Below are 22,912 nucleotides of genomic sequence, written 5' to 3'. Positions count from 1 at the left end.
GTTAACAAGACTGGCTGAGGTTCCTGAGGATTTGGTTTAAGCTTTTAATCTAAGGTCACGGCCTTCACCAATTGCGCTTCTGTCTGGGTTGCAGAGATAAGATTCTGGTTAGCAAAGGTACACACTTGGCCAAATATGAATACGTGCACCTGAGGAGCGAACCAAAAAATAGTTTTTGAAGGAAATGTCATCAACCTAAAATATTAGTTTCAACGTGTACATATGTCTCTGAGAAGGTTCTATCTGAACAGTTGCTTCAAACTAGGATATACTGTAACAGTGAGCAGGATTTCCAGCATATTTCTCACTCTGAGTTTCAACAGCTAATGGAAGGAAAACTCGGAGCAACACAGCTATGACATCACCACCTTTGTGCCAGTCCAGTGAGATCCATCTAACCACTCAATTCAGATTACAGTAACTTGCTGGCAGACAGCTTCGATACAGGAGTATAGTTCTGTTTGTTATTACTGCAGCAAAATATACGTAACATAAAATTTACCATTTTAACTTTCTTTAAGGATACCAGAGGCATTAAGTGTATTCATATTACTCTGCAACCGTCACCACTATCTATTTCCGAATGTTTTTACCATCCCAAACTGAAACTCTGCACTCAGTAAATAGTAACTCCCCTTTTTTTAAAATTTTTTTTTTTTTCAACGTTTATTTATTTTTGGGACAGAGAGAGACAGAGCATGAACGGGGGAGGGGCAGAGAGAGAGGGAGACACAGAATCGGAAACAGGCTCCAGGCTCTGAGCCATCAGCCCAGAGCCTGACGCGGGGCTCGAACTCACGGACCGCGAGATCGTGACCTGGCTGAAGTCGGACGCTTAACCGACTGCGCCACCCAGGCGCCCCAGTAACTCCCCTTTTACATCTGCCCCTAGTCCCTGGTAACCACTACTCTATTTTCTATGAATTTGACTATTCTAGGTACCTCATAAACACTGAATTAGACAGTAGTTATGCTTTCTCTGTTTATTTTACTTAGAATAACATCCTCAAGGTTCATCTATGTTGCAGCATGGATTAAAATTTCATACCTTTTTAAAGCTGAGAAACATTCCACCGTATGTCCATGCCACATTTTATTTATTCACTCATCTATTGATGGGGATTTAGGTTGTTCCCACCTTTATGCTAAATATAGCTCTTAAAAGGGAAGCTCAGGGGCGCCTGGGTGGCTCAGTCGGTTGAATTTCCGACTTCGGCTCAGGTCATGATCTCACCGTCTGTGAGTTCGAGCCCCGCGTCGGGCTCTGTGCTGACAGCTCAGAGCCTGGAGCCTGCAGATTCTGTATCTCCCTCTCTCTCTAACCCTCCCCTGTTCATGCTCTGTCTCTCTCTTTCTCAAAAATAAAATAAAAAACATTAAAAAAATTAAAAAAAAAAGGGAAGCTCAAAAATATAAGCAATAAGTAATGAGAAATTGAAGAAAAATTTATAATCTCAAATCTTAAGGAGGAAACTCCAGTATTGCTCTTCTAAAAAGTTATAACGTGGGAATATTTTCACATGTAAACCCACAGGTCAGGTCCCTCTGATTTTCATTATACAAAATCACAAATTCTGACACTTTGTGCAAGACACTTTAATTCAGCTATGACCACGTCACATTTTAACAATTTTTATTCACCTTATCTTTTAGCAAATGTGAGTGATCTCAAGGAGATAGAATAAGAATGTGCAGCTATTTTAACAGAAGCCAGCAGACTATCAGATGATTAACCCAAAGAAGATAATCCACAAATAAAAGTTCAGAAAATGACCTAAGGGCTGTGACTTTAAATAGAACGAAGATCACTGAAATGAATAGCTGGCTATAAAAACATGGTTATAATGCAGAATTTTATTTTTGACCAAGATTTAAGATGTCACAATTGTAGGCTTTTAGCCAGAGACAGAATGCATTTCACTGTAAGAACTACTTTTCTGGAAAAGTATGTGCTAGGTTTAAACTGCAATAAATAACAGAATAAAAATACTATAAATCAAATGCTATAGCATTTAATAGTTCTGTGAAGAATAATAATGGTGGAGAAAACACCCAGAAACTCACCAGGAAAAGGCCAGAAACCAAACTGGTGGCCTAAAGCAGACAAATATTAATGCATGGATCGTAAGTAAGATAAGGAGTTTAAAACTTTAAGATGAGAGTTAACAGGACTTCACAGGAATCACCAATGTTTGCCTAGATAGGATTTAAAAGGGAGTAGGGCTAAGGAGATCTTTACTTCAATTCAGAGAAATTAATCTGATTTAGGGAAAGAAACTTCTTTTGTATTTTGGAGTCCAACTTGATGGACAGATACTAATCTGAAGGTAGAATCATGGTAATGGACCCAGAAAGGTTAGAGAAGGCCAAGTAACAGAACACCAAACTGCTCCACCACATGGAAGGTATGAAGGACGCTTTCCTGATAAACACTACAAAACTAGCAGAGAGGATAACAGAGTGATCGGAAACCTTGCTTATTCAGAAAGCTACTCAAAGTCTAATTCTGCTAAAAGACAGTTTCCCCTTCTATTAGAGAAACAATGAAGCAAAGTTTAACTAAATTTTGACCAACAGTATGAACTGGTTGGTGAACTAAAGCCTCAAACTAGGAACTTCAAAGACAACTGAGCAAGAAAATTATCCTATTACCTTGGATTTGTAAATTGCCAAGTAGGGGACCAGAATAGAATAGACAAGAATAAAGGAAGACTGGTAAATGGAGACTTAATCCTAGAAAATAGAATAGTCTTCAGAAACAAAGAATAAAATTCCAAAGGCGTTGGTATCTTACACTTTTATTTTTATTTTCATTCTTTTAATGTTTATTCATTTTTGAGAGACAGAGAGACAGTGTGAGTTGGGGAAGGGCAGAGAGAAGGAGACACAGAATCCAAATCAGGCTCCAGACTCTGGGCAGTCAGCTCAGCGCCTGATGAGGGGCTCGAACCCACAAACTGAGAGATCATGGCCTGAGCTGAAGTCAGACGCTTAACCGACTGAGCCACTCAGGCACCTCTGGTATCTTACACTTTTAAAACTGAAGAGAAATAAGTAAAGATAATTACATAATCAAAACCACACAGTCAGGGAAAAAATGTCTGACAAAACAATCATCAATGACACTGGTGAGGAAACATATACATATGTGCATGTGTGCGTGTGTTTGTGTGTGTTTGGGGGACGGAGGCACCAAAAAAATCCATGCAAGCATACAAGAAGTTCTTTGAACTAACAGGATACTACAAGATAAGGAAAGAGAAGCTCATGAGCATGTTTTTTGTCTCACAGACTTCTTAGAATAGTATGAAAATGACACACCAGAAATGAACTGAGGTTGTGAAAATACTAAAAAGGACAAAAGAGAATTTTTAAACTAAATCTAGAGGGTAGCTATTTATCCCACACTCAGTGTAAAGATTATTACAAAGATCAAAGTTACTCGGTGTTGTGGGATTTTTTTCTTTTCTTTTTGTTTTGTTCTCTTTTACTTGCAACAGGAATTACTACCAAAGTCTACTCACTGGGCTAGAGACCCTTGCGGTGTTGGCAAGACTTGCCCTCAAGCAGCATACTGCACTTGTGCATTCATCGGCCAGCCAACAGCCTCGGCCCCAAGCTCCAACCATGTGCAAAAGGTTACTCGGTTTTGTAAATTCGTTTTTATTTTTAAAATTAACTACATACAATGTTGAGATTCGATTATGAAAGAAATGAACCCCAAAATCATTAAGGAGACAGTAAGATGCTTTAAATGAATTCCATCTATACCCAGAAATATACATGTTGCTTAAATGAATTCATCCCAACCTGGAGGCAAGTGTTTAGCTGTCAGAGTCTGTCCTTGGCCCCATTATGTGGCTCCATTTTAGCAACCTGAAAGCAAAGTGATTATATTTTTCTAATTTTGGATATCAAAACTGATAGGGATAGCCAATATGTTATATGCCAGATAATATTTTACAAAGTCCTGATAGTCTCCAAAGATGGATCAAATATATTCCTGTAAAAGAGACCAGAAGGTTCAGCTCACTGTAAGTTCAATATATACCATTATATTCCATGACTGCTGTAAGCCCTAAAAATCTCGTAAGACAGGGGATAGAATGGTAGAATAACCAAGGGTAGGTTGACATGTCTGGATACATTTCTTACTCCTAGGAATAAAAGAGTTGCAATGAGGAAACAGCAGATTTCTGACTGTAACAGTATCTCCAAGCTCCAGAAGGAGATTTCAAAAAGGCAGACTGAGTTTATTTATAGATCTGAGTTTATTTATAGATCATATTGTAGGATCTTTGTACCTGCAGTTATTCACAATTAGCTTAACTATGTAAACTCTGTTCCCTAGAATGTGTAGGAATACAGTCCTTAAAAACAAAATGGCTCTAAGCTTAGAAGAAGCCAGAAAGTACAGTGTGCTGGAGTGACTGTCAACTGACACATTTTTACTGAATATATTCATGGTACCACGAGCCAGATCAACAAAAGGCGTTTGCAAAGATTAATGAAGTAAACCAATACTTCCTACAAACAACTGGGAACTTCAAAACATGTCCATGAAGTGGAAGGATGGATGAATGAACAAATAAATGAGTTTAGCCTAACCATCTCTATCAGTGTGTACAGACCAATTCTATCATTTGTCTTTCATGAACCCTAAGATGTGATTGGGGGAAATGCAATGTAAATTCCATTTCCTATAATGCCTATATGGCATAGTAAAGCAACATATTTAAATGACTCTAATAGAGGCTGCCATTCAGTTGAAACATTTCCTATCAGCAAATTCGACCTCCTTAGAAAAGGACTGTGCAAAAATCGTATGCTTCAAAATTGTCTAGCCACAGAAATTCATTTCACCAAACTTCCAGACTAAGACAAACACTAATAAATCTCTCCATAAGCAGAAACATTTTTTTTTTTTCAACGTTTATTTATTTTTGGGACAGAGAGAGACAGAGCATGAATGGGGGAGGGGCAGAGAGAGAGGGAGACACAGAATCGGAAACAGGCTCCAGGCTCTGAGCCATCAGCCCAGAGCCTGACGCGGGGCTCGAACTCCCGGACCGCGAGATCGTGACCTGGCTGAAGTCGGACGCTTAACCGACTGCGCCACCCAGGCGCCCCAGAAACATTTTTTAAGTATAATTTTTAGAAGATTTTTTTTTTAAACCAACAACCAGATGCATAGGGCCAATTACCTTGGCTTTCTTGAGCAGGTCAACTATATCCAGGTTCATGGACGCCAGTTCCCTGCTTGGCATGCTCTGCAGCTGTGTGATGATGAACAGCTCACAGATGTGCTGCAGTCTGGACACCTGATACATCTCAGCACAGATCAGAAGACACATAGCCTGAAAAATGCCAGCTGATGTGGGAAGGGAAATAAGAGAAAATGGACAATAAAGCCATTTCTTTTATGACCTGAAACAAAATAACAACAACAGGCAAACCACCGCCAACAACAAAAAATGCTGACCGTATCATCCAATGCACAATAGAATGCACAGAAAAGCTTTGAGGGAGTGAGTCTGCATTATACACTATTATGCCATTTTATTTATTTTTTTAATTTTAAGATTTTGTTTTTAAGTAATCTCTACGCCCAACACGGCTTGAACTCACAACACTGATATCAAGAGTCCCACTCTCCACCCACTGAGTCAGCCAGGCACCCCTATTAGGCCGTTTTAAAAAAAAATAATAATAATTTAAGCCTTTACACTCCAGAGTGAATCTTTTCGATGTTTTTTTGTTTGTTTTAAGTTTATTTATTTATTTTGAGAGAGAGCACAGTCAGGAGAAGGGCAGACAGAGAGGGAGAGAGAGAATCCCAAACAGGCTTCACACTGTCAGCGCAGAGCCCCCACAGGGCTCTATCTCAAGAACTGTGAGATCATGATCTGAGCTGAAATCAAGAGTTAGAAGCTTAACCGAATGAGCCATCCAGGAGCCCCCATTGTTTTTTTCGTTTTTTGTTTTTGTTTGCTTTTTTTTAATTCTTCAGAGAAGGGGAATCTACAATTGACCTTAATAACCAATTCTCAGGCTACTGTGTAATTCCTTCTGCTAGCTAAACTAAATCCTTGCAAATTTTTCCTCTCTTGCCTTTACTCCCAGGTTTGTTTGTTTATATTGTGGTAAAACAAACATATCATAAAATTTATCATTAACCATTTTAAAGTGTACGGCTCAGTGGCATTGAAGTATATCCACATTGTTATCTAACTATCATCATCATCCTTCTCTAGAACCTTTTTCTTCCCAAACCAAAACTCCGCACCCATTAAGCAATAACTCCCCATTTCCCCCTTCCCTTAGCCCCTGGAAATCACTCAGGTTATGCTATTTTTTTCAATTATTAAAAAATTTTTTTTAATGTTGTTTTTTTTTATTTTTGAGAGAGAGACAGAGACAGAGTACAAGCAGGGGAGAGGCAGAGAGAGAAAGGGAAACAGAATCCAAAGCAGGCTCCAGGCCCTGAGCTGTCAGCACAGAGCCCGACATGGGGCTTGAACTCAGGAAACAAACCATGAGACCATGACCCTAGCTGAAGTCAGCACTTAGCCAACTGAGCCACCTAGGCGCCTCTTGTTATTATTATTGTTTTTTAAACTCTTCCTTCTAAGTGATTTTTCAGGTAATTCTCTTTCTAATCCCTCCTTAAATTCCTCACATTGTTTTGTAGCTAGGAAACAAGAACACTGTGTATGATCAATACTTAACTTAGATTACCTTTCTTTCCCAATGCAAACATTTTAGTATCTGATCTACGTTTTGACTATTCATTTTGACTCACTTTCTCCCCACACCTTTTACCGACTTTTAAAGTGCTTTGTCCTATAGTTATTCGCACTTCTCTGAGCATTTTTGTAATCAGTAAGAGAAAACCTAAAATTTGAAGCTTCAATTACTCTAGTGGGAGGATGATTGAGAAACGAACTTTTCTTTTTATTTATTTATTTATTTATTTATGTATGTATTTATTTTTAACGTTTATTTATTTTTGAGACAGAGAGAGACAGAGCATGAACGGGGGAGGGTCAGAGAGAGAGGGAGACACAGAATCTGAAACAGGCTCCTGGCTCTGGGCGGTCAGCACAGAGCCCGACGCGGGGCTCGAACTCACGGACCGCGAGATCATGACCTGAGCCGAAGTCAGCCACTTAACCGACTGAGCCACCCAGGCGCCCCAAAACGAACTTTTCTTATTTTAAATGTGGGTCCAAGTTTTTATTTAATATACAAATTTGCCAGTACTAAAATAATGAAATAAACAATAACACACATTCTGATGAGAATTGATCTTTCCTTTTTATCAAGCAAAAATGATAAGCCAGTCTTTAACACTGACAGTAGCAACTATAACTGGCTCCAAAGTACTGTACAGCTCGCTGCAAGACCAGAATTAATTCAGTTAAAAAAAGGAATTTTCTAGGGCGCCTGGGTGGCTCAGTCGGGTGAACATTGGACTTCGGCTCAGGTCATAGTCTCAACGATTGTGAGCTGGAGTCCCGTGTCGGGTTCTGGGCTGACAGCTCAGAGCCTGGAGTCTGCTTCAGATTCTGTGTCTCCCTCTCTCTCTCTCTCTCTCTCTCTCTCTCTCTCTCTCTCTGCCCCTCCTCCACTTGTTTTCTCTAAAAAATAAACAAACATTAAAAAATTTTTTTTCTTTTTAAAAAAGGAATTTTCTTTTTTTTATCTTCTAAACCTTTCACTAGAGGGCTCATGACTTGTTTAAAACTTAAGAGATTTTAATAACACACTGGGAAATCTTCCCAAATCTAAAAATGAAAGCAATAAATCTGAAGAGAGGGATGGTCTGAAATGTGTGTTTTCTTTTTATCTTCGCTAGGCCAGGTTCTGTTATCAAGGTCACGGGCTCCTGAATGAAGCAAACCACCAGAGATTTACTCTGGTCCTGTTTGTGGTGGGAGCCATCTGGTGGCCAGAGGACGAAGACTAATTAAAGGGGCTTCCTGCATCCCAAGGCTCTAGGCCTTTTGAAAGGATTTTGCAATTTCTCCAAGGACCCCCTCCCCTCTGCTTCCCCACCCCACCACCACTGCAGCTGGAAAAAACCTACAAGATCTGTTCCAACCTGCAGCTGCCAAAGATGATTAGTTCTTAGACAAATATAGTCTTAAGTCAGTGAGTAGGGAAATAAATCCTATAGTCCACTAGGCATCCTAAACATCTTAGATAAAGTTTTTGGACAAGTTAGCTTAAGGAGACTATGACTTTAAAAGTCAGAAGAAGGCCTTAAAAAAAAACCCCACATTCTCTGGGCCACAGATAACTAAGGGGGTGGGGGGGTCTCAGAATATCCAAAGTCCTTGAAAGTGCCTCAATCAGAAGTTAGAGCCATAAAAGCAACTACCTAACCCTCTTCTCTTTATGGAAGGATAGTCCTCCAAGGAGCTCTCTGTCCCAATCTATAGAATTAGAGTGGTCACTGGGGACCATCAGACACCTCCATTTCTAGGGTGCCCACAGAATCACCACACTATTGGTGCTGGCTGGGACTTATGCCTGAGTTTGAAAGCCTGAAAGAGGTATCCAACCACTGCTCCTCCACCTGAGCTGACTGAAAACTCACTGTTATCCCAACACCACCTCCACCTGATTAGCACATGCCATGATGTCAACTCTGATAAGTCTTACACAAAAACAAATTTCACAGAATGCAATTTATCAAAATGAGTGACAAGGAAATAAAGAATTAAGAGATATTACTCAATATTTATACTGCTCACCTGGGCAACAGGAGTCTGTGTATAGATATTCTAAGAATGACAAGAAAGTCTCTTTGGAAACTCCATAAACTGGAATCAGAACACTCTTTGCTTCCATGTAATTCCCATTAAACATAGCTGCCATCACTTCACAACGGGCCACCAGGATGGCCCTGTGGGCTGGCACTGTTGTACCTGCAAGGTTCAAAAGGGAAACAAAGTTAAGTTACATAAACTTGCAGAATTCTTAGTCTAGCAATTGTCCTTTTGATGACAGTGGTATTGCATTAAGCACAGCTAAGCTGATGCCAGAAAGCAAATTTTGGGGAGATGACCAGCATTAACCAGAAATGTTTTAGTTTTTATTTGAAAAACAACGAGTTCAAAAATGACTTTGAAACCAACAATTAGAAACAGGAAATTAAGACTGGCAATTATTTGCTACTAAGTTCATATTTTCTGAAGACAGAAACACTGACATGAAATATTTTGCTTCCTATTTTTATAATGAAACATGTATCCTTTGCAATTGGCTTGAAATACCATCACCCATTCTTACCCATGTGCCTCCCAAGAAAACACTGCCATTGCCCGTCTTGGACACACTCAAAGAGCAGGTCCTGGCCAGGCTTCCCCTTATCAGAAACAAGAAACTGTAGAAAGTGAACTATCCCTCGGCTTAAGCAGTCCATGTGTTACAACAAGGATGGCGAGGGGATCTTTTATGGAGTCAAGGGGAGCATTTCAGACCTTCTGAAAGACTTGGGATGGGAATGACCTAGTCCCCAGGTGTCTCTCCAGGGTACCACCTCCTCGGGGAACAGTGCTGCTTCTGGGAGAACTGGAGCTCCTTTAACTTTTAAAGGCCCCTCAGCCCATACCCTTCACTGAAGCTCAGGAGACTACACTGGCTCTCTAGTGAAAGCCTGCTAAGGTCTGCAGCTACTGTGCCACCACACCAAGGCAGCACCAGATGGCACGTGGGTGGAGAAGCACTTGTCACCACTCCCACCACCTTAGAAGACCACGAATCCACAGCAGCCTTCAGTTCAGTCTAGATTAGCTTCACACACCATTTCTGAGCAGCCACCATGAGCCAATCACCGTGTTAAGTATTAAAGATACAAAGGTGAGGAAGACAAAACTACCCTGCTTTCGGGCAGTCAAGCTTTTAGTTTGGTGCAAGACACCACAGCCGGTGTGAATGACAAAGACTCCCAAAAAGTATGAGCCAAACCACTCCACTCTGCCCAAGAGTCTTCACCTATACATCCTTAAAGTCTCCTACCTCTCAGGAGCATATATTCTTCTCTAAAATATTTATAATGATTGGATTACTCAGCCTCTTCAGGTCCAAGCAAAACACCTTCAGGTTCAGAAAAGAAGGGAAGAGTTCCACCTAAGTCCACTGACTTTCTCCAAAGTCAGTACGATTCACAAACAATGCCCACCATTGCCAATTCTGAGCTCAGTGCTTAGAGCTATGATTTGCACAAATGCACCTCCCATGGGAGCAGGGAGAAGAGGCTACATAATAGTGAGCATTGCGACCGGGCCATCATCACCTGCTAGCAGGCATCATCCCCTCTTTGCTCCTTCCCTTCCCTGCCCTTTTGCCATTAGGCGGCCTGTGTCCACTGATGGGTGGTTTCCACGATTAAGCATGCTGGAGAGCTCTGTACACAGCAATTGACAAAGAATTCAAACAGGTAATACAATTGGACTTGTAATTCTAAGGTTTAAAAATATTAAGTAGTGAACTATTGAAGAAAAAGAGAAGGAAAATGAGAAGCATTGCTTAATTTTATAGCCTGTTATTTGGGTTGAGAGGAGGGATTTAAGATTGACCAAAAATGCCAAGTGGACAGGAGATGGGGAAAGAATTTGATAAGTAACCTTGTAATTTTAACAGAAATTTTCCATTGATAATATAATTCCAACAGAGTTACAAAACTAGCAACAAAACACTCATTAAAGCATTTTCAGCCCATTTCAAGCTCGGAATTTGGTTTGGAAAACCGTTATATCTCCAGTTAAGAAAACCACAACTTCTGTTTCTCACCTTTTCAAACTACTGTTCCCTATTATAAATTGTTCTATTGTGAAACTGTAACACTATACCTCAGTAGAGTCACATTTTTCAACATAGTATATAAACTATATAAATATAGAAACACTGTATAAAATATGCTGAATGAACACAATCCAGGGCTTTTATACCAACCAGCAGTAAGATAAAGGAGAAAAAAAGCATCAATTTTCTAGTTAAAAGATAAACATGTTCTTTGAAAATATCAAGGCCTAAAGTAACTTTCCTTTTGTAGTATTTAATTTCTGTTAGTTTTAGACTTAAAAAAATTTTTTTTAATGTTTATTTATTTTGAGCACGAGTAGGGGAGGGGCAGAGAGAGAGGGAGACACAGAATCTGAAGAAGGCTCCAGGCTCTGAGCTGTCAGCACAGAGATGGACTCGGGGCTCAAACTCATGAACCGTGAGATCATGACCTGAGCCAAAGTAGGACACTCAATCAACTGAACCACCCAGGATCCCCAAAACTTTTTTTTAAGAAAGAATGTTTAAGACCGAAATAAAATTTAAAATCCCAAGTTTTCTAATAACACAGATTATCAAAGATCTTTGTTTTTATTATTTATTAAAATAAAATCCTACATTTGTCATACCTTCTTCACATTACTTTCCAGGTTTCAAAAATCAAATTTTTAGAATGTTTTTGTTTTACTATGAAAACAGGAAACTTGCCTAGGACAAGAGAGATTTAGAGTATGTACCATCAGGCCTTTAAATATACCTTTATAATAATGCACCATCTCAATCCTCATGACTGCTCTACCAGGTAGAAATGAGTATCCCCATGTTATAGGCAAGGAAACAAGAGACCAGATATAAAGTAAAGCAGCCACACCAATATGGCAAATATGCACCCATGCAAGATCCCAACCGGGTCTTTCTAGTCCTGACCACTACCCCCTCCACAAGCTTAACACTAAAAATGACCTTTTAGAACCTTATGGTTTACCTTCATCACTCTGGAAACGAAAAGACTTAATGATGCAAGCCACGTTAAGTGACTGCCCTAAGAACACACTCTTGTGGGAATGCAGAGCCAAGGCTAAAGCTCGAGTTGCAGACCTCAGGTTCAGCCTTCCTCCAGAGGGGACAACACTGCTCCCTTCTGCACGCTAGAGCTCCCCTCCTCAAACTCTTCAGAAGCTAAGCTTGCCTCTCCTCCCACAGGTGGCCAGATGGCAGAGAAGCTGTTGCTAGACCCTGCTTCCACTCATGCCTGCTTGTCTCAGCTCCTGACTCCTTGGGAGGCCTTCGTTTTTGAGCTGATGAGAGACAAAGGACAGCCCAGGAGCTGAGCATCAGCACAGCTCACAGCGGGCCCTCCCGCACCCAGCCTCCACATAGGTAGGGGCCATGGGCAGGTGCCCACAAAAGGGTTAGGAGGTAGAATTGTGAGAGAAAAGCAAGAGACTATAAGGAGAAAGAATTCTCCACATCATTGCTTATTTCTTTTCTCTTAACATATGTTTTCATATGTTGCATATTCCCTTCGAACATCTTTTTGGTGGGTTACATTAACATGATGTTTGGTGTGAAGGCTTCCTAGGCAAATTATAAGCAAATGCGGTCTCTTGTTAGCTTCCTCCCCCTCCAAATCATTCTTTATGTATTTCAAGGTCACTCTTATTGTCCCATTCTCAATGTCTCATCTCACATTTCAAACAGCACTGACTGTAGCTTATCTGAAGGCACTTGGGAAAGTTTCCAATTCTGTCTTGGCCAGTGGCCAAAGTTAAAATGAATCTTTCTGGGGGAAAATTTTAAAAGGCAAGTGACTATTAGCTGCCATCCATTTCTATCATAAAATTAGCATCATATCTTGCTTTTAGTAATAGCCCACCTGAAGTTCTATTTAATACATCTGGAAACAACCCCTAGCCTTCTTGCACAGTGAAAGGTACCTGACTCTTCATTTTTATGATTATGCTTTTAATCTACTCAAGTGGCAAAATCATCCAAGCGAATAATCAATAATGGGCATTAAAACAGCTTACCGTTATTAAAATTAGGCAGCATTACTTTCCTACAGAGATAAAAAGCAACTCTCAGTTGCTCTGGTGATAATTCTCAGAGTACTGTGATGAATAAGTGTAGCAATATCTACCAATGCCTAATGTAAGCCGGGCATGACCCTCAATGCACAGTTAGTTCCTTTTGCTCAAATAAAAAGAACCGAACCAGTTACAGGTAATACAATGTAAAGGCGGCTGGTTTCAGGTGACTCAAGAAGTAGCATCTTAAAGAAATACACAGACAAAAATACACAATGAGGTGATATTACAATTCATTCCATTGCACACTGGTCCCTAAAAGTTAATGAAGCATATGTTAAGGGTAAAAAAAAGTAGGAAAATATAATTTTCTTTCACTTCCCTAGATTCTGCTGCAATTCAAACAGTACTAATCTATATCTGCATTACAGAATAGTCATTTCTTCATCTAAAATATTCAAAGCTGAAATAGAGAGTTAAGAAAATAAGGAATAAAAATAAGTAATGAACTTTGCAAAAAAATTAACCATACCTTGTATTTCAAACACAACATCAGCAAGCATTGGTTTATTAAGGAAAAACTTCAGGGAAGTGTTATAAAACCACAGAGGTTTTCTGGCTTGATAAGTTTTGCAATTCCTTAGACAATTTATCTATAAAGAAAGACAAAAAAAAAAAGGAAATGTACAATATGCTTTGGTAATATATATAGGTTGGTTAGAGAATCTGGAAAACTGTACTGAAATGTCTGAAGAAATAAGGATTACCTAGTCTACGGCATCTCTGATCATAGCTGTCAGGGGAACTTGCCCTCAAGTACGGCATGTGCTACATGAGAATAAGCCCTGTGCAGTATTCTTAGCAGTGAGTGAACCGGCTAAATGAAAACTCACTTCGCTGGCTGAGACACGTGGGGTCCCAAATCCATGCAGGCCTCTGTTACCTGGGAAACAGACAACAGTCCAACCTCCTATGAATGCCTAGTAAAATATGTTTACATACAACCTGTGTGTTTGTTCACTTTAAGAAGGTACATACACAAAAATTTGTTTGTAATTTAAAAGAATACACATTTCCCCCATCAAATCATGTCCTACTAGGATCAACATTAAAATACCTGAGAGTAATGAATAGGTTAATCTCCATCTTAATGTATAATCTTATAATCCTAAGTGTCTTTCTACCCGCAGCTGGGACTCCTGGAATCTATAAAAGGTTGCCTGGATCTCCTATCCAGAGTTCCAGAGAACCTCTTCCATGACTACACCTATCTGCACTCTCACATCTGCTTGCTCTAGATGGTGCCTCCAATAATAGTGGTCGTGTGACTTAGCAGTCTCCAACCCGTCTCTAGCCTCCACCTAGGATTTAGCGATTGGTTTATCCTTTCTGTAATCTTTCAGACATTTCTTTGTTCCAACCCCAGAATTCGAGAGCCAGCCCCTCTCCCCTCACCCTCCACCCATTTTCCTTGCTGAATCTCAGAACCTCTGGTTGGCTATCTAGGGAATACAGAAAGCTTTATCCCTAAGAAATAACCAAGCATACAACTGGAACAATAAGAATAAATGATACCTAGTCTCCATTCTGGATTAATCCACTATGGTGGGAAGTTAAAATCTTTGGTAAGAGGAAAACAAAAATATTATCCTTACTCACAAGGAGAAAGAAAACACACTCCAGAATGATTTCCACTAGCAAGGCAGAGAAGCAAAACAGGATCATACAAATCCTAGTCTTATAAAGTCTATTCTCGGATTCTACATACAACATACCTTAATACATATCTAAGGAATTGGTGGAGAGGATTCAGGGAGAGCCACACACAAAGCAGAGCAAGTCAGAGAGCATCAAAGAATTTGGTAACTAGCAAGGGCTTTAGAAATCATAATTTATCCCTCATTGTAAGAAAGTCCTGAGGAGACATGCTTAAAGCCAGGGATAATTTATGGCCAACTCACAATTTAAATGTACATTTCCTGATTCCTAATTCAGGAATATATTTCTGTGTTGTACTCAGTTAATGAGAGAGACCCTGACCCTGGGAAAGCACAAGAAGAAAGCACAGAACTCCTCTCTCCTCCTGTGCAAAGGAGGAAATTTAGTTCAATATCATGGAATCCCATAGCCCCCAGCCTCCTCTTCCCCAACAATTTTTTTTTTTTTTTTTTTTTTTTACCTCAGTACTCAAAGCAATGACTGTGTTCAGAATCATACCCACGGAAAGGCTTGGGTTTAGAACAAAAGGCAACACTTCTGTCCTAACCATTCATATAAAGATTATAAGTCTATATATCATAAATAATATGTAGATGTATATTATATATGGATGGATGGAGATAGATAACAGATAGATAGATAGGTAGATAGATAGATAATCTTATAAACAGATTCCTGTGTGATCAATGCCTTGAATTTGAAGAAAAAAACATTGAAGGATAGTTGTTTGGACAGAACACTGATAAACGTATTATACATTTTCACTAGTCTATAAACAAGTAATCTAGAGAACTTTTGAAAAACAGAATATAGCTTTATGCGCACATTTCTACAAAAGCGTTAGTTGGATTAGACTGCAAGAGCTACCACTCTGCCATACCCTTGTAGAATTGGACAGCTTCTGTATACCAGCTTCAGTGTGTTATTGAAACAAGAAAAGTCTTGCTCCTTAATTCCATGTTACTTCATTTACAAATTTTTTTCCCCAACTCAATAAGCCAGGAATCTTCATTAAAAGCTAGTACAGTTTTAAAATCTTAACTTAAAAAATAAAATATTAACTTAAAACATCATTAACTTAGGTTATAGAATTGACAGTCATCTGTATAAAAAAAATTAAAGGAATAATATTTTTTCTTACATTTTTTCTTATATTTTCTTACATTTCTTCCATTTAACATTTCTTACATTTCTTACATTTACATGTCTATATTCTGCTAGGCATTGCACATACTTACCTTTTTATCTACTGTAGCCAATTTGTTTATCACAGAATCTGAAATAAGAATACACTGGCTAAACTGTATAATGTAGTTGTCTTAAAATAAATTTATTTTTGAAGCCCTTCAGACTCTTTACAGTCTAAGTGACTGGAGTTTTAACATGCACATGTTTATGACTTGTTACAAAGTCTACATTTTACAACCTTTGACTTAACTTATAATTTTAAACCTGTACAAGATGAGAAACAAATCCCTAACTGTCCACCTGATCAAAGAGGTTTCTTAGGACTCTTGAAAAGGGCACACAAAGAAACAGCCTTGCTCCAGAAAACTATCTGGACTTAAATTCTGAGAAGTGAGAAAGCATTCCCTTTAACAAGCTTAACCGTAACCGGACAATTTCAACAGCACTTCATTCTTGACATAGATTGCATACTCCTGGAGCTCTAGGGAAATGTTTCAGAGGATGGAATTCACAAGTCAACATTTTAAAGACATGACTCACACATATTCTAATTCTTATATGAATTAAAATCCGAGATAGTGAGAAATAATACAAGTTTGTGTTTAAAATATTTAATGGCAAAAACAGATTCAAGAAAAACATATTTATATGTTATTGACTCTTCTAATGACTCAATATTACATTATCATAGTATATCTGTTAAAATTCAGAGAACATCAAGGTAAACTGATTTGCAATAAAGTAATTTTACCTTTCCTGGTGTTTTCAAAATGCATTTAACTTTCTCGATTACATTTGAAACATCCCCAGAATCTTTCAGTTTCTTCCTGATATCTTCTTCCAATTCTTCCCACTGAAAAGCACCTATAAACAAATTAATATATGATGGATTTTTAGGTAAAAACAGGAAGTACAGAAAGTAAATCTCTTATTAGATATCAATATTCCTTCTTTATTTAGTATTTTCTTTTAATTTTTCTTTGCCAAATACATATCCTTGTAATTACACTAATACATTTAAACAGTTCTCACATTAAAAGAAAAAAAAAAAAAATCAGTTTGCCTTCCCCTAAAGTATTTCTCCAAACCTGAAGTCTTCCTCCCTAAACAGCTGCCACCTCTTTGTAATAGACAGTCAGCTAAAAATGACAGTAATGGCCAGAATATCATTTGCCATCACAAGTAGTCCTTTCTACACTCAAATTATTCACTTGCTCTAAGTAAGAAAGCAGATGTGTTTGTTTTTTTCCAAGATTGAATTAAATCATACTAATCATGGACAGCAGTGACTACCATCAGGTAGAAGAATAAGCACTAGGAACAGAATGCATTCAAAAGGTCTCACACATTGTCAGGGTCAGATAAGGATGTTCTATAGCCAACTCTACAGAACCAACCCAAAGAAGGGAGGTAAATAATGACCTGATGAGCTATATGACCATGGCAATGGAGCAAAATCACTGCACTTGGTCCCTCCTCCCCTTGTCCTCATCCCAACCCACTTTCCAAGCTATCTCTCCCTAGGCTCATTTCACATCTGTCTCACACTGTTAGCCCCTTTCCTCTGTATGTTACAAAACTCCTGTGTGATGGTCAGCGAAAGTTCATCTTTCTCTAAGCACCCTCTTGCTTGGCTTATAGCAGCCTCCTATCCAGCCTACCTACTCCTCCGTGGCTTTGTCCACATTAAATTGATCCCAATACTCACTGCCAATAAGTTTCTAAAAGTATGATTCTGATGATGATACCTGAAGAGATTACTCCCATCTATCCCTGACTTACAGAAAGTCCTAACTCCTTAAAATATAGTTCACCCAGGTGTAGTGAGGGCGAGCATAGTTGGGAGACTCAGGCTCTGGTTCTCTCTCTGCCATTACTGGTGTGACTTTAAGCAACTCATTTCACCTCTAAGTAACTCAAAATGCTTTTCTATCAGTTCTCAATCTATTTCTTCTGATGTTTCCCTTTATGTATCCAGAACTTCGCCAGATGCCTTCATAGACATTAGGGATGGGGAGAGCACATGATAGACATTTATTGAAGCAGTGAAATTGGGCAATTGCAGCCAGCCTGAACAACCAGATCCAAGCTGCTCTGAAGAGTCAATTGGTAGTCCGGTGGCTCCCAGGCGTCACTGCAGTCGACCTCTCTGGCACTTGGCACTCTTGAGTATCTTTAAACTTCTCCTCACCTGACCTTCAGCATTACTACAGTGTATCCTGAAGAGAGGGGAAGGGGGAAGGAGAGCCCTGATCAGGGCCTTCTGCTACCTCTGTGGTGTAAAGACTCCTACCATGGCCACACTCAAGCCACCAACATGGAATCACAGAGCACGGAGCTGGGAATAAACATAATCGGCTCTCACGAGCTGGTGCCAGCCAGCTCCAGCTCATCACTGCTTCTTCCTACCTTTCATGCTCTTTTTCTGACTTCACTGTCAGCTCCCCTTCCTCCTCAGATTCCCAAAGGTGTGCTGTCTAGAAAAGCCCATGTTTTTTTGTTTTAATTTTTCTGCACTAAGGATTTTTAAATTTAAGGTCACATACTCTTTCAAAATCTGATAAATTCTTTGGACTATCTCTCTAGAAAATTTCCCACGCACACATAAAAATTACAATCCACCTTAAAATGTTAGAAGAAGAAGAACCTCCGAGAAGCCAATGGACCCCACTTCAGAATGATTTACTCTATGTCAGTGATTCTCAACTATAGCTGTGTATTACATTTACCTGGAGATCTTTCATAAAATATCACTGAGGAAGTCTCATTCCCAGACCAATTAAATTAGAATTTCTGGGGCTGGGGCCCAGATATTTTAAAAGCGCCCCAGGTGATTTTAAGGTGCACTGAGCACGGGCCATCACTATCTCTTCCTTTAAACATTTCATTCATTACTAAAACCCAGGATCGGTGGTATGCAGAAACAGTGGGTAAGTTTTACTGCCTACACTCGTTCATGCTAAAGGAGAACACACATATCATCTCTTAAAAATAAACTGTATTAACTAATGAATACCTACACAGTGTCTCCATCCAGAATATTATCTGAGAGAAGGCAAGAATAAGTCTAAATATATGGGGTTATTAGTAGGTAAATCTCTATAGGCCACTCATTTGTCTAAGAATAGACACAGAAGGATCCAATAACTAAAAATGAAAGTAATAGTTCACAGGGCCCTCTAAAGATTGGGCTGTTCTTACAATTAGAAATGCTAACCAAGTCATTTTTGACACGTTTTTGTTCAAATAAAGCAATAATCCTTATACCGGGAGTTTTCTTTGCTTTTTTTTAATTGTGGTGAAAACACTTAATGTTATCTATCCTTTTGACAGAATTTTAAGTGTACAGTATTGTTAACAATAGCCATGATATTGTACAGCAGAGATCTAGAAACTATTCATCTTGCATAACTGACTGAGATTTTCTATTTAGTTGACCTCTCAGAGCACTGATTGACTTAGGTTCTTAGAGAGCATGATATACTCGTGCATACAAGCTGTGTTTTTAGGCAGTGCAGAAAAGAGCATACCACGGAAGAATTCCAAGAGCTAGGATACCAGGCAAGCTGAAGATGAAAGCTTGTTTCCACACGTTCATTTTCTCTGGCAGCACTTCAGTAAGTGATGTGAAATTCTAAGGGCCATCTGTGGTACGAAGAGCTCAAAGCAAAATTCTTGAGGTCCTTACATATATTTCAATTCCTAACCATCTGAAACTGCGTGAGTCAGGACTTTGCAAGCATAAAGACTATCAAGTATTGTAAGAATGTCAGAACTGTATGCCAATACAGGATTCTGGGTCGATGAAGACCTAGAAACCGCTGGCCTCGCTCCTTCTCTTTGAGTATTAGTCTTTCAGTACTTATCCAGAGTTAGCTGTTATCCAACAGAAAATTAACATCTGCAAAACACATACTTTTACTGTGTCTATTTATTTAAAAATTTGATTAGAATAAACCGGAGCCTTCTGTTAACCAGACTATTAAACAGATCCCTCCTAAATAGAGGACCCAAATGTCCGTGGTGACACAACACACACAAAATTTCAAATTCCTAAAGATTAAAAAGAAGTGTGTCATTTAGAGAAAAGACATTCTTTGTAATTTTGTTTCTTAAAAACAAAAGAAGCAGGAGATAGATTTAATACGGTTTTTCAGTCCTTGTTTACTCAGGGCATATATTCCTGAGCTGTCTGTGTCACGGAGTTCTGCCTCTGCGTTAGCAACCCAACAGACACATGTACAAACGGCTGCTGTCTTCACTGTCCACCCAACAGAACTAGCGGGTAGGCCAGGGCTTCTGTGAGGCAACCATTGCCTAACTGGGTCTTAAAACTTGTGATCGGTTCCAAAGTTTTAAAATGCTCAACAACAGGGGCGCCTGGGTGGCTCAGTCGGTTGAGCGGCCGACTTCGGCTCAGGTCATGATTTCGCAGTCTGTGAGTTCGAGCCCCGCATCGGGCTCTGTGCTGACAGCTCTGAGCCTGGAGCCTGTTTCGGATCCTGTGTCTCCCTCTCTCTGACCCTCCCCTGTTCATGCTCTGTCTCTCTCTGTCTCAAAAATAAATAAACGTTAAAAAAAATTTTTTTAAAAATGCTCAACAACAGCAGCAAGAAAAACAAGCAAACCAAAAAAAGCCTGTCCTCTTTACTGAAGTCTCAAAAAAAAAAAAAAAAAAAAAAGTAGGCTTAAACTTTTTCTTTGATTTGATAAAAAATATTTTTTAGGGGCACCTGGGTGGCTCAGTTGGTTGAAAGACCGACTTTGGCTCTGGTCGTGATCTCATGGTTTGTGAGTTTGAGCCCCGCGTTGGGCTCTGTGCTGACAGCTCAGAGCCTGGAGTCTGCCTCTGATTCTGTGTCTCCCTCTCTCTCTGCCCCTCCCTCACTCATGCTCTGTCTCTCTCTGTCTCAGAAATAAATAAACATTAAAAAAAATTTTTTTTTTAAATAAAAATAAAAAAAAATATTTTCTAAATAAACAGTAAAATATGCACAAAAGCCAGAGGATGAAACAAAATACCAGGGTTTAGACATTTGAAATAGGAATTTGGTTGATTTTTTTCTCTTAACAAGTGTTCTCCATTTTTCAAAATTGTCTTTACAAATACAGCCTTAATGTCTTTTTAAACATAATTTAAACATAATGTAACTTTTGCTTGAGTCGGAGGTTATACTCTATAAATAAAGAATAGGTCACAGGCACCTGCGGAAACATTTAGTTTTGCTTCTCCCCAAAGCATCAGGATCTCCCTGCAGCCCCAGGTCAATGGTCTGTGGCCCAGCTCTTACCTGACAGCACCTCTTCTCTGAGCCTTGACATACAAGCAGAGAACAGAGCAGAAATGCAACATGTTGGTGTCAGGTTAGGAGGCCTGTGCACTGACTGGGTCGAGGGCTTGTAGCTTAGCAAGCTTTCCCCGCCACAACTAAGGGCAAGGGCTACAACACGGCGCTGACAGCTCCAGCTCTGAAGAGCTCACATCAGTCAGTGCGCTGACCCCATTTTGACTTGGTGCCCTCAGACTGATAACTGGGCTCCTCCCCTGGGCCCTGGACTGAATGCCAGGCTCTTAGCCCCTGGCTGTGGCCGGCACTCAGTTCTTCCAAGAGCAGGTGTTGCAGCTGCTTAGAGTCCAAAGCACTAGCACTACCTGGGAGACTGTGTGAAACGCAGAATCTCATGCCTCACCCCCTGGGCCTACTGAATCAGAATAGACGCATGAACAAGATCCCCAGCTGACCTGCATGCATATTAAGTTTGAAAAGCACTGTTCCAAATGATAGACAAGCACCAACCACATAGTATCAGAGTAATGACCTTCCTGAGGTTGATCTCCAGAGCAATGGAGCTTCTTTCCTAAACTCCTGTCTAGCCTGCTTTATTCCATCTCTATCACCAGAGATGAGTTTGCCCAAACCCAGTCTGATCATGCTTAAAATTCTAGAACAGCTTCTACAGGCAGCTTCCACCTAGCTTGCCAGCCTCGTCTCCTACAAACCTTCACCTCGTACGCTATGCTCCAGCCATAGGAAACTGTGTGTGGTTCCTGGAAAATAGCAGTTCCTAAAGATTCCATTTTCCTTAATGCATATTTCCCAACACATTAATTTATCTCAAATAGCATCAGAGTGAATACATAAGGGGACTGAGGAATGGAAGAAACTTTTTTCTTTCCCTTTTTTTTTTTCCATCTGCATGTATTAATTTTGCAATTTAAAAAAACAAGTAGGTTCTGTCACTGGAGACACAACAAGCCCTCTTACTGCTACCTTATCAAAGAGGATATAACTGACTTCAAAGTATTAATGTGCCTTCAAAAGTATTCAATAGATACTGTAGTAAACTTGCTGAATAATTCAACAGTAACATCATCGAAAAGCAAAGCCAAACACTTCCTTCATAGTTCTCTAAACATCATGAAAGACATTTTTTTTTTCTTTTACCATGTAAACATTTTGGATTTTCAGAATTAGCCTTAAATTCTGAACTGTGAGACTCAAAGTTTAAACATAAAAGTCTGTAGTAGTAAATGACATCTTTAGTCTGGTTTATTCATGTGATGCTTCACAAGCCACTAGAGTCTACTCATTAATTCACCCAACACATACCCTGCTGCACTGAAGGCACTGGGCTCTGTAGGAGTGGTTATTTACGCCTTTGCCAAGCCAATATTCACTAAACAATGGATTTAATTAAGACCTATCATTACCATTCTACTCCTAGGTAGTATATGCATATACATACATGAAGATTTTTAAAAACTTTTATATTATTTTTTTTTAAGTTTATTTTTGAGAGAGAGAGAAAGAGAGAGAGAGAGAGAGATAGAAAGAGCATGAGCGGAGAAGGGGCAGAGAGAGAGAGGGAGACACGGAATCTGAAGCAGGCTCCAGGCTCCAAGCTGTCACCACAGAGCCCAGTGCAGGGCTCTAATTCACAAACTGTGCAATCATGACCTGAGCCTAAGTCAGACACTTAACCTACTGAGGCACCCAGGTGCCCCAAAACTTTTTAAAAAAGTAATCTCTACACCCAACATGGGACTTAAACTCATGACCCTAAGATCAAGAGTCACATACTCTACTGACATTCCGCCAGCCAGCCACCCCCATATATGTACATTTTAATCCACTTAAATCTTCATGCTGCAACTGTACTTTTCAAAACCATTGATTTTTATTTTA

General features: G+C 39.5%; 1 protein-coding gene and 1 non-coding gene across 3 annotated transcripts in view; both read right to left on the bottom strand.

Moving 5' to 3' along the window:
- Window positions 1–22,912, bottom strand: part of RHOBTB3 (Rho related BTB domain containing 3) — a 54,392-nt gene that overhangs the window by 8,568 nt on the left and 22,912 nt on the right. For both annotated transcript variants that reach the window (XM_045498630.1, XM_045498640.1), the window contains exons 7-10: window positions 16,477–16,589; window positions 13,351–13,471; window positions 8,760–8,933; window positions 5,205–5,371 (exon numbers count right to left, since the gene is read on the bottom strand). In XM_045498630.1, the coding sequence (XP_045354586.1) occupies window positions 5,205–5,371; window positions 8,760–8,933; window positions 13,351–13,471; window positions 16,477–16,589 (575 nt within the window). The remainder of the gene's footprint in view (window positions 1–5,204; window positions 5,372–8,759; window positions 8,934–13,350; window positions 13,472–16,476; window positions 16,590–22,912) is intronic.
- On the bottom strand, window positions 3,490–3,636 carry LOC123582039. The gene has a single exon (XR_006704162.1). It is a non-coding gene; the product is annotated as a small nucleolar RNA SNORA62/SNORA6 family (small nucleolar RNA).

Source organism: Leopardus geoffroyi, chromosome A1 (genome assembly GCF_018350155.1).
Source record: "Leopardus geoffroyi isolate Oge1 chromosome A1, O.geoffroyi_Oge1_pat1.0, whole genome shotgun sequence".
In the NCBI taxonomy this organism is placed as follows: domain Eukaryota; kingdom Metazoa; phylum Chordata; class Mammalia; order Carnivora; family Felidae; genus Leopardus; species Leopardus geoffroyi.
The sequence above is the reverse complement of the archived record's forward strand: the minus strand, read 5'-3'. Positions and strand labels throughout refer to the sequence as shown.